The sequence below is a fragment of the Amblyraja radiata genome, chromosome 7, assembly GCF_010909765.2.
Source record: "Amblyraja radiata isolate CabotCenter1 chromosome 7, sAmbRad1.1.pri, whole genome shotgun sequence".
In the NCBI taxonomy this organism is placed as follows: Eukaryota; Metazoa; Chordata; class Chondrichthyes; order Rajiformes; family Rajidae; genus Amblyraja; species Amblyraja radiata.
Window position 1 is genome coordinate 64,421,535 of NC_045962.1, and position 12,281 is coordinate 64,433,815.

General features: G+C 39.8%; 1 protein-coding gene across 1 annotated transcript in view; it reads right to left on the minus strand.

Moving 5' to 3' along the window:
* The window catches only part of lrp1b (LDL receptor related protein 1B), a 1,292,371-nt gene that overhangs the window by 104,389 nt on the left and 1,175,701 nt on the right, over window positions 1–12,281 (minus strand). The window contains exon 68 of the mRNA XM_033023505.1: window positions 6,200–6,316. Within this exon, the coding sequence (XP_032879396.1) occupies window positions 6,200–6,316 (117 nt within the window). The remainder of the gene's footprint in view (window positions 1–6,199; window positions 6,317–12,281) is intronic.

Genomic DNA, 12,281 nt, shown 5'->3' on the forward strand with positions numbered 1-12,281 from the left:
CATTAGGCAAAGGCAGTCTTTAATGTGCTGCTAAGCAACACAAATCAAATATCTTGAGCTAAAATTCTCCAGCTCATTTCCTAACTTGTGGCATCACATTAATTCAATATTTAGTTTTTCTGACAAAGGCTCGTCAAATGGAGACATTAACTCTGTTTATTTTTCCACAGGAGTTTTCCTGATGTTTCAGTTTTTATCTTAGAAACCCAACGTCTGGATTTATTTTTATTTTCAATTTTGAGGATTAAAACTGGACCTCAATCCTGCAAAACTTAATTTTAAAATTCTTGTGTTTATGGTTTCAAGATCTTACACATTCTTCTCACTGTTAAGTTTAGAGATGAAGTATGAAAATTGATTATTTGGCCAACTGTGTACAAGCTTACCATCAATAACCCATTCACACTAGTTCCACGTTATACCACTTTCTTATCCACTCCCTACACATTTGGAGCAATTTGACAAAGGCCAATTAATTTATAAATCTGCATGTCTTTGTGGTGTGGGAGGATACACGAGCACCTGGAGGAACCCCATGCAGTTACAGGGAGAACATGCAAACTCCACATAGTCAGCCCCTGAGGTCAGTATGGAATCCAGGTCTCTGGCACAGTGAGGCAACAGCCGAACCAGCTGTGCCACTATGCCGACCTGTTACCTGCTGAAGCCTGTGAATTGTGGAATTTTTTCAGTCATTATCCCTTGGACAATCCTTCACTTTACCATTGACTGAATCAACTGAAATATACGACCTAAATCTCCACTTTGACCTATCTCTCTCAGAGCTGTATCTTAAAAACCTTGACCAAGTTTTTGTTAATTTCCCTCAAAGTTTTTTTTTGGCTCAGTGTAAAAGAATAGCTAAGAAAACAACAAGCTTTAGAACAATAACAGACAACCCCATAGCCCCTATCCCATCAAGTTTGGCATCTATTCCACTCCATTCAAAAACATATGGACCTCAGTGATATTGCTATTGGTTTATTATTGTCACATATATAGTAAAAAAAATGTTATGCATGCTATATCATCAAATCATAACATACATGAGCAAAACAGGTAGTGCAAAAGGAAAATACAACCAGACTATTGAATATAGTGTTACTTCAACCGAGAAAGTGCAGATTTTGTAAAAGTGCATGGGGAAATAACGAGGTAGGTTGGAAGATCAGGAATACAGGCTTATCATAAGAGAAGTTCATTCAGTAGTCTAATAACAGTTGAAAATAAGCTGTTTGTGAATCTGGTGGTAGTGAAAGACAAAAAAAAGAATGAAAGCACATGGCGATTTGAAAGTGATATCTGGCCATCTGAAAAATAACCCTGGAAGTATTTAGCAGGTTAGTGAACATCTGTGAATAGAGAAACAACATCCACATTTAGGTTGAAACAACAACCATTTTAGGTTGAAGACTCATCCTCATAATTAGTAAAGATGGCAGTGTTCAATGTGAAACATTAATGATGCTGCCTGATCTGCTGAGTGCTTCCTTATTTTTTTTTCACAGATTTTCATTATTAATAATTTTTTGATCGTCAAAATTTAGGTATTCCTCACCTGGGCATCCAAAATTGATGATGCTTATTTCATAGAAACATAGAAACATAGAAATTAGGTGCAGGAGTAGGCCATTCAGCCCTTCGAGCCTGCACCGCCATTCAATATGATCATGGCTGATCATCCAACTCAGTATCCCGTACCTGCCTTCTCTCAATACCCTCTGATCCCCTTAGCCACAAGGGCCACATCTAACTCCCTCTTAAATATAGCCAATGAACTGGCCTCGACTACCCTCTGTGGCAGAGAGTTCCAGAGATTCACCACTCTCTGTGTGAAAAAAGTTCTTCGCATCTCGGTTTTAAAGGATTTCCCCCTTATCCTTAAGCTGTGACCCCTTGTCCTGGACTTCCCCAACATCGGGAGCAATCTTCCTGCATCTAGCCTGTCCAACCCCTTAAGAATTTTATAAGTTTCTATAAGATCCCCTCTCAATCTCCTAAATTCTAGAGAGTATAAACCAAGTCTATCCAGTCTTTCTTCATAAGACAGTCCTGACATCCCAGGAATCAGTCTGGTGAACCTTATCTGCACTCCCTCTATGGCAATAATGTCCTTCCTCAGATTTGGAGACCAAAACTGTACGCAATACTCCAGGTGTGGTCTCACCAAGACCCTGTACAACTGCAGTAGAACCTCCCTGCTCCTATACTCAAATCCTTTTGCTATGAAAGCTAACATACCATTCGCTTTCTTCACTGCCTGCTGCACCTGCATGCCTACTTTCAATGACTGGTGTACCATGACACCCAGGTCTCGCTGCATCTCCCCTTTTCCTAGTCGGCCACCATTTAGATAATAGTCTGCTTTCCTGTTTTTGCCACCAAAATGGATAACCTCACATTTATCCACATTATACTGCATCTGCCAAACATTTGCCCACTCACCCAACCTATCCAAGTCACCTTGCAGTCTCCTAGCATCCTCCTCACAGCTAACACTGCCCCCCAGCTTAGTGTCATCCGCAAACTTGGAGATATTGCCTTCAATTCCCTCATCCAGATTTCCATACTATCCACTTTAAAAAGCTTCCTTACAACAGCTTGAAGCCTTTGTACCATGCTAAGTGTATTATGTTGTAGCAAAATGATCTCTTCAAAACATTTTGTGCAATATGTCTTTCAACCTTCCTGGTTAATCAGAGGAAAGATTAACTAATTATCTATTGAACTGTGTGCCATTGATGGTTTATTGAAATTCACAGTCCAGTCTCATATAATTGCAGACAAACTTGTTGCACTATTTGAATGATTATTTATTCTATTATTGTTAAAATTAAATTATCAACATAATTGTGGAAGACAATAAAAAAACAGACAAAACAATACTTTTGAGAGAAGCAGATTCAAATTACTCTGTGTGTGTGCAAAATTATTACTAAACTAGACCAAGTGGGACCCGTTGGGCCCCGTTCCCCCAACGCAATATTCCACCGCTCACCCATAACCAACTGCGCAGGCGCGGTTGACGTTTTTAAAGTTTAAAATGGCAATAAAATGGCACTAAATGTGAACGCATCTCACTCTCGCTCTTCAGTCCCATATTCCCTTCCTCCATTATCCTTCCCCTCCCTAGCCTCCACCAACCCTCCTCTGCTTCCTCCCCTCTCTCACTCCCTCCCCTCCTCACTCTTCCCCCTCCACTCCTCCATTACCTCACCATCCCTCTTCCTACCCCTATCCTCCTCCAGTCCCCCTCACCCCAAGCACTCCTCCCCTCTTCTTCACCCTCTCACTTCTATTCTCTCCTCATCCCCTCCCCCACTCATGTCTCCCTCCCTCCCTCTCCTTTCCCCTATCCTCAGTCATTCCCTCCCTCCCTCCTAAACCCCTCTCCCCTCCCTACCCACTCCTCTCCCTCTATCTGCCTCCTCCCCCACTCCTCACTTCCCCCCTATCCCATCCCCCCACTCTCCCTCGCCTCCCTCCTCTCCCTCTATCCACCCCCACTCCCCTCCCTCTATCCCCCCTCCTCCCCAACTATCTCTCCTCACCTCCCCCACTTTCTCCTCCCTCTCCCTCCCTACCGCCTCCTCTCCCTCAATCCCACCACTCCCTCCTCACATCCCCAGGATCTCGATGTAAACCACCGCTGGCACCGTTTTCTCCACCATGTCAGCGATGAAGTTGTACTTGAGGTGGGGGCAGTGAGGGGGGGGGGGGACGGGCCGAGTGGGCTGGAGCTGGGGGAGAGAGAGGCCAAGGCTGTGGCCTAGTCCTTGCCCCTTGTCCCGCTCCTCTCCACCCCCGCGGGCCCGGAGCAGCAGCGCTGTTGCTCCCAGAGTCAGCCCCAGCGCCCAGACCCGGGTCCCCGGCGTGGCCTCTCCCCACCCCCAGACCCACCGCAGCACGGATCCCCAACTGCGTGGGCGTGGCCAGCAAGTGGGGGCGATGTTTTAAGTTATTTTAAGTTTTAAATGTCAATAACTTGTAGAATATACCATCAATCTGAACGAAACATGTTTCATTTACATTGTAGGACAATGCTGAGTAAGGTAGCCCAAAAATTGTATGGCCATCATGTACCGTTTTGGCGGCGATTCGGGAACGCGCACACATATATACAAACATACAAACAAACAAACAAACAAGATGAGAGTTTTAGTAATATATATATATATATATATATATATCTCTCTATATATATATCTATATATCTATATATCTATATATCTATCTATCTATATATATATATATATATATATATATATATATAGATATATATAGATATAGATAACAGAATAATGGATAATAGTTATAGATATATAGATACAGATAACTTATTTTACAGAAATGCTGTTGAGAAGTAATGTAATTGGCAGGGAAGGGAGAATTTCCATTCAATTTCCCTGCAAGCAAGTTTAAAAAGATAAGTTATAATTATAAGAAACATTTTTAAATGTTTTATTTCATCCAAATGGCCCACTTAATATATTATTTCATCGCTAGTTGATATTTCCTAGAATTTTCAAAGAGGCATCATGTGTGTCCTGGGGCAGTTGTATGGGACCTTTGAATTAACCAGCAATCTTGCTCCAAACACCCTGTCTTGGAAAGTCTGTACTCAGTAAGGAGGCAGTAACACATAGCTGTGATATGTCTTCAATTTTGTATGTTGCACCTGAACTTGCTTGTAAAGCTGCAGCAAGTAAGAATTCCATTGTTCTTTCCCCGTCCATATGACAATTAAATGCTCTTGACTTCACTCTTGACTCTTGAGATAGGTCTGATATCTATGGAGAAAGTTATTGGAGTTCTGGAAACTCACATTGCTGTGAATATAGAAGGCTTGGCACAAAAGCCTAAAAGACAGTTTCAAAGTTACTCAAGGGCACCTTTCCAAATTTCTGCCTTCGAAAAATTTAAATCACTGCAGTGGCAGCTGGTGATGTCTTTTTTGTCAGGGGAGGCTCATATTATGCAAATGTAACTAAGTCAGCTTGTCACCATGACAATGGAGCCTTTGTGCATGCAAATCATCATTGATCAGAAACTTAATTGAACCAGGCACATAATACTGCGGCTACAAGGGCAGGTCAGAAGCTCAGCATCCTTAGGAGAGGGCTCAAACCCTTGCTCTCCAAAGCCTTCTCATCGTATAAAAGGCACAAGCCAGTAGTATGATGGAATATTCTCCACTTGCATGGATGAACAAAGATTTAACCACTCTTGAAAATTCACTGCAATCCAGGACAACAAAGCACTCTTGTTTGGCACACCATCCATCACCAGAAGAATTCACTCTTTTCACCACTGGTGTACTGTGATGTAATTTCTATGGCCAATGAGATACAAACATCTTCAAGGCTGCTTTGACAATATCTCCTAAACACATGATCTACACCACAGAGAATGAAGTAAACAGGCACAAACTGTGTTTCCCTTTAAACTGATCAAAAATGGAAATATATTGTCAGTTCTTAATCATGTCCAGGTCAAAATCCTGAAACTCCTTATCTAATAACTCTATGTGAATATCTTAATCAAAAGCCCGCAGCAGTTTAAGAAAGCAGTGATCACCATCTTTTCAAAGGGAACTAGGGATAGGCAACATATGCTACTCCTGACAGTACTGCCTGCATTATGTGAATGGAAAAATGCAAAGAACCTGTATTTGGCAAAACAGAAATAATATCTATAAGATTACATGAAAGAGAAGCTGACAAAGATTATTTTTGGAAGTGTCAAAGAGTCAAACATTTGATTGGAGGGAAGATTAGAGTTCAGCAAACATTCTAAATGTCATAGGTATGAAAGGGGATTATTAACAGAATATAAAATTTTAGATACAAAATTATATACACGTTTACTTCCAATCGATTTTACTCTTTCTTCCAAATAAAACCTATTTGTGATAATATGTGATGATCACATTAATGACCCTCGCATAACAAAATGGATAGAACCCTGTCTTTAACAAGACATCTCTTTGTATATTCACTCCATCTCTGAAGCATCTTTGTAATGAAAAATGTGATTTCCTTCTTTAATCTTGAGTGATTTTGCTTAAAATTGGTAAACATATTCAGCGTAGAATCTGAGAGCAATTTTGTTGTCTTGCCAACAATAATAAGTGATCAATTTTACAAGTACTGTGAATACTAGGAACATTTTCACATAGAAAAGCAAATGGTCAACGTACCGCATGATTCCTCATCAGAATTATCTCCACAGTCATTATCATAGTCGCACTGCCAGTGGCCAGGTACACAACGATTATTTTTGCATCGAAATTGATATGGATCACAAGTTCTTTCATCTGAAAGACAATTAAGTCACAGAGAAGTTTCTTTTTCTAATGTTTTGAATTTTAATTCTAAAAATAAACTGTATTCTGAACCAAAAACATATACAAAACAAAAAACTGTGCCAAAACCCATTCATTCTCAGTGCCTAAACATTCAATAATGTCATACTCCACAGTGTTATCATACAGTCATCAGGTCATAAGTGATAGGAGCAGAATTAGGCCAATCGGTCCATCAAGTCTACTCCGCCATTCAATTATGGCTGATCTATATCTCCCTCCTAACCCCATTCTCCTGTCTTCTCCCAAAACACTGACACCCATATTAATCAAGAATCTATCTCTGTCTCTCTCTTAAAAATATCCATTGACTTGGCCTCCACAGTCTTCTGTGAAGAATTCCTCAGATTCACCATCCTTTGACCAAAGAAATTCCTCCTCATCTCCTTCCTCAAGGAATGTCCTTTAATTCTGAGGCGATGACCTCTGGTCCTAGACTCTCCCACTAGTGGACACATCCTCTCCAATCCACTCTATCCAAGCCTTTCACTATTTGGTACATTTCAATGAGGTCCCCCCTCATTCTTTGAAACTCCAGTGAGTACAGGCCCAGTGCTGTCAAAACTCCCTTGCCACTCATTGCCCCCCCCCCCCCCCCTGGGGTGAGATCGCTTTTCTTGTTTGAGGGGTGTCCCTAAGAGACTCAATATCCAGCAGCGGGTGGAGCCTAGACTGTAGTCCTCCTGTGTGGAAAATATTTTGCTATGAAAATATTAACTATTCAAATTAACCTTTTTATCAAATCATTAAAGGCAGACCGATACTCAGTTGAGACCTACAGATAACCTATACAAACAAAACATTTAATACTCTAGAGCAGTGGTTCCCAACCTTTTTTAGTTCATGGCCCCCTTGGGCTCTTTAATTTTTCTGTGCTCCCCCCCCCCCTGACATTATTAGCGGAAAAAAAGTGGCCCCCTTCATTGAACCTGTGGCCCCCTAAATCACCATTTTTTTCTGTGGCCCCCCTGAAATTTGCCATGGCCCCTTTGTGGCCATATGGCCCCAGGTTGGGAATCACTGCTCTAGAGAGTTAAAATATATTTAAAATTGTGTAAATATTCATTACATCACATCCATCATACCATTAATGGGATAACATTCGGTTATGGATAGATTTCCATTATTATGTAAATAAAACATTATCATATAATTTAACATTCTTTATTCAGACTCATTCTTTCTTGGCTCCAGAAAGAAAATCCAATTGATTCCACGTGTTCTCTCTTTGCAATAAAATGTTGATGTGATCAGTATCATTAAATCACTTAATGGAAATATAGTACAATTTGATGCACTCTCAGCAATGCTTGCACTTCGAGTTGCCAAGGAATTTTCACAACTGAATTGTTTTTTTGTTGTTAATTATTCATGAGATAATCCCTTTCTCCAGATGCAGCGCAAGCCATTTTAGTGGATTTCACAATTCAGTAAGCAAAGAAAAATGGTTTATTGTGTTGCCTGACGGGTGTTTAGCTCTTCAGAGTTTCTGATAGTTATAATACAAAATTTATTAATTGATCCATGGAATAGTAATAAAGAATTAATTCCATGTCACTTCTAATCGGGCAGTAACGTGATTCATAACTGATTAAAGATTTAACATCTAAATTATTACAACAAAAATGGTTACAAACAAGCCATTGTGCAGTTGTGATGTGCAAGGAGTGAGAAACAGTGAAGTACCAGTGAAATGAGGGAAGGTATCAGTGATATTTTTATTAACTTGCACATTGATGAAAAAGGAAAGATTGTTTTTGAATGGAGATGAATATATTGTAATTGTGAAATTATGCAACTGAACAGATCCTGATACCAATATCAACAATGGTGCCAAAATGCAGGATTGTTGCTCTAGTTAGCAAAGCAAGTAATGAAATTGCTATCGCCATTTTACTTAATAAAAACAACTGCCCTCCGTGAGCAAAAGCTGCACTTCCTTTGCTGAAATTGTCTTTGAAAACACAGTAGTTGAATGCAGATTGATTGTTGGCAGACACAAGATAAAACGCCAGTAATCTCATGATCACCGACACTGTCTAGTGCAACACTACTCTTCATAACAAGTTGTCATACTTCTGTAAATACACAGGGCAGGTCATTCTTAAACAGATCTGTGATGTGAATGAGTTTTTGTTTTTTCACTCAGATTTCCAGATAGGTACTGCTTGTTTGTATTGTCACTTAAGATGGAGTCAAGCCTGCATAACAATCGCTAGTGCTCTTTGAAAGGGACTATGAACAACAATCCAAATTGCATGTTAAATATATGACCATGTGAATAAACTGATGGCATTTTACATCCAAGAATAACACTGTTTTTATGAGCACTGAGATGCATATACCGCAAAACATTAATGATTTTGCTAAAATTAACTGGTATTTACTAATCCATTCATGTCCAATATTCTGAGATAAGGCACTGTTTTTTTTCCCTGAGAGGTTGGCCAAAACAATTATTGTAGAAAAAAAGCTATCAGACTTGCAAATAAAAATGGCTGATAATTTTGAACAAGGCTCAGTAGAATTTAATAGAAAGGTTCTATAATCTCTTCCAAGGCATCGTGAAATGTTAATGAAAAACATCAGAGGGTGCACACACAATTCAATGGCACTAGATCATAAAAAAAGTACAGGAGCAGGCCCTTCGGCCCACAATATCAGTGCCGAACATGATGTAAACTCAACTAATCTCATCTGCCTGAATATTATCCATATCCCTCCCTTCCTTGCATATTCATGTGCCCACCTAAAAGCCACAACTGTCATTATCGTATCTGCCTCCACCACCGGTCCTGGCAGCGCATTCCAGGCACTCACCACTCTCTGTGTAAAAACGAGCTCCGCACAGCTTTACACTTTGCCCTTTTCACCTTATAGATATGCCTTTGAGTCTTTGATATTTTCATCATGGAAATAAGTCTACCCTATCTATGGATAGTCTACCCAATCTATGCCTCTCATAATTTCATTTTCTTCTACCAGGTCTCTCCTCAGCCTCTGACACTCCAGAGAAAACAATCCAAGTTTGTCCAACTGGTCCCAAAAGCTAATACCCCCTAATCCAGACAGATGCATGTTATATCATGCAGATACTTGTGTATCATATACACATATTACATATAAAAACATTATGTGTAAGATTTCAGTATCTCCAAGACTTAAACTGTAATAATCATTTAAATTAAATCATAACATGTTGCTGATAATCAACCGTACATTCTAGGCCTATATACCTGTTACAAAATTTCTCAAGGCATCTTCCTCTACCGGCAGCTGACAAGATATATGTCAATAGGACCAAGATTGATGGAACTCACTGACACAATCAAAATAATACAGGTGCACAATGATTGTCAACAGATAGTGCCCACTGGTGATGTAGTGCTACATCAAGAAATCAGTGGCCTCCTAGATAAATCCAGTGTATTTCTATACATTGCAAAACATCCAATGTGGATTTATTTTTTATGAATAGTATTTTTTTACATGTGCTTTGTGTCCATGTTTCTTTATGAGATAAAGGAAGGTCATTCAGCCCACCAACAAAATATTGATTCACAAAGCAATTCCATATCCCTCACGTATCCTATATCCTATTCTGTATCATATTGTTGGAATAGCTCAGTCAGACAGCATACCTGGATAATATGGATAGGTGATATTTTGGGTCGGGGCTCTTCTTCAGAGACCCTCCTTCAGAGTTTGAAGGAGGTCCCCACGTGTTTTTTTTTTTTGTAAACCAACATCTGCAGTTTTTGTTTCTACAACTCCTTAGCCACCTGTGAACCCCTACCAGACATTTGTACGAGGAGAGATTTACAGTAGCCATTTAATCTACTGACCGGAACATTTCTATTTGTCTGTAGGACAGGTCTCCCAATTATGGCCTATCTGCAGGCAATAGTGGAGAATATTTGAGGGTCATCTGGATGTGGTTTTCCAATTTGAATGCCATGATTAGGAGAGTCCAAATGGTAATTATTTACAGGTTTTGTCCAAGAGACTTGTTCTGAAGTCGCTTATTTTTCTGATAAACCCAAATTCAACTGAACTAATAAAACTGAGACAGATATCACACCCACACATTTTATGAATGTATTTCATGCAAAAAGAATTTTATCAAAGAATATTTTATTTAAAAAAAGACAGGCTCCTGGATTATTTTACTTCTGCAAATATGCAAAAAAGGTTTGAGTGGATACAAGCAAAAATTCAATGCAGAAAATGTATGCAATTTTGACCATAATTTATATTTATATTTCCAAATGGATATAAGGCAAAACATCTGCCACTGAAGATTTTTAAATTGCTTTTTTTTCATCAAACAACTAGGCTGATTAGAATTAAAATTAAATCACAATATCGGGAGTTCAGATAAAGTTACATGTTCATCCAAAACTAAATTACAGTGAACTTTCTGAAGAGAAAAATATCTGAACGTGAAAAAAATGACTTAGTTAGAATTCACTTTTTTGATGAAAGCAGAGAAGACATTATCCTTTATTTAATGATAATCTTAAATCTTTTCATGTAAGAAGATGGATTCACAATCACAATCACCTTCTGCAGTTGTACAGAGCCCTAGTGAGACCACACCTGGAGTATTGGGTGCCGTTTTGGTCCCCTAATTTGAGGAAAGACATTCTTGCTATTGAGGGAGTGCAGCGTAGGTTTACAAAGTTAATTCCCGGGATGGCGGGACTGTCATATGCTGAGAGAATGGAGCAGCTGGGCTTGCACACTCTGGAGTTTAGGATGAGAGGGATTCTCATTGAAACACATAAGATTGTTAAGGGTTTGGACACCCTAGAGGCTGGGGGAGTCCAGAACCAGGGGGCACAGTTTAAGAATAAGGAGTAAGCCATTTAGAACAGAGATGAGGAAACACTTTTTCTCACAGAGAGTGATGAGTCAGGGGAATTCTCTGCCTCAGAGGGTGGTGGAGGCAGGTTCTCTGGATGGTTTCAAGAGAGAACTAGATAGGGCTCTTAAAAATAGCGGAGTCAGGGGATATGGGGAGAAGGCAGGAACGGGGTACTGATTGGAGATGATCAGCCATGATCACATTGAATGGCGGTGCTGGCTCGAAAGGCCGAATAGCCTACTTCTGCACCTATTATCTATTGTCTATTTAAATTTTGAAGGAAGCCAATGCAACAACTGGCTAATTATTATGATTTACAAGTGCGTCACTAACTGCAAACATGCTGCTGTATGACAAGGCAAATATTTGATTATCTGAAATGTATCTATGGGGCCAATGATCAGAACTAACTAAAGACAAAGCTGATACAAAAAGCTCCACGAATTACATTGCAAATAGTAGGAATTCAGAATGATGTTTCTGACACAAAAACCTGGAGTAACTCAGCCAGACAGGCAGCATCTCTGGAAAGAAGGAATGGATGACGTTTCGGGCCCCTTCTTCTCTACCTGAAACATCACCAATTCCTTCCCTCCAGAGATGCTGCCTGTCCTGCTGAGTTACTCTGGCTTTTTGTGTCTACAGTTTAAACCAGCATCTGCAGTTCCTTCCTACACATTATGTTTCTGATAGTTCATTGCAGTCTCAAGCATCTAAACTTTGATTACACATTACAAGAACATATAGTAAAATGTAAAACATCCCAGCAGGTTCATAAATGTTTAGTCAAATAAAATTTGTTGCAGTCACAGAAGGTGAAAGTAGGGCATATAAAACCAACAGCTTGGTGAAAGATATAGGTTTAACAGTTCATTTGAAAGGAGGAACATAAGAACTAAGGGCCTGTCCCACTAACGTGACCTTTCAGCGACTGTCTTTGACCTTCAAGCTCGAGGGCACTCGCCTGAATAACCTCAAGCTGGATTGACGGTCATGGATGAAACCGCGAGCCGGATTGACCATCTGTACACACACATACACACACACACA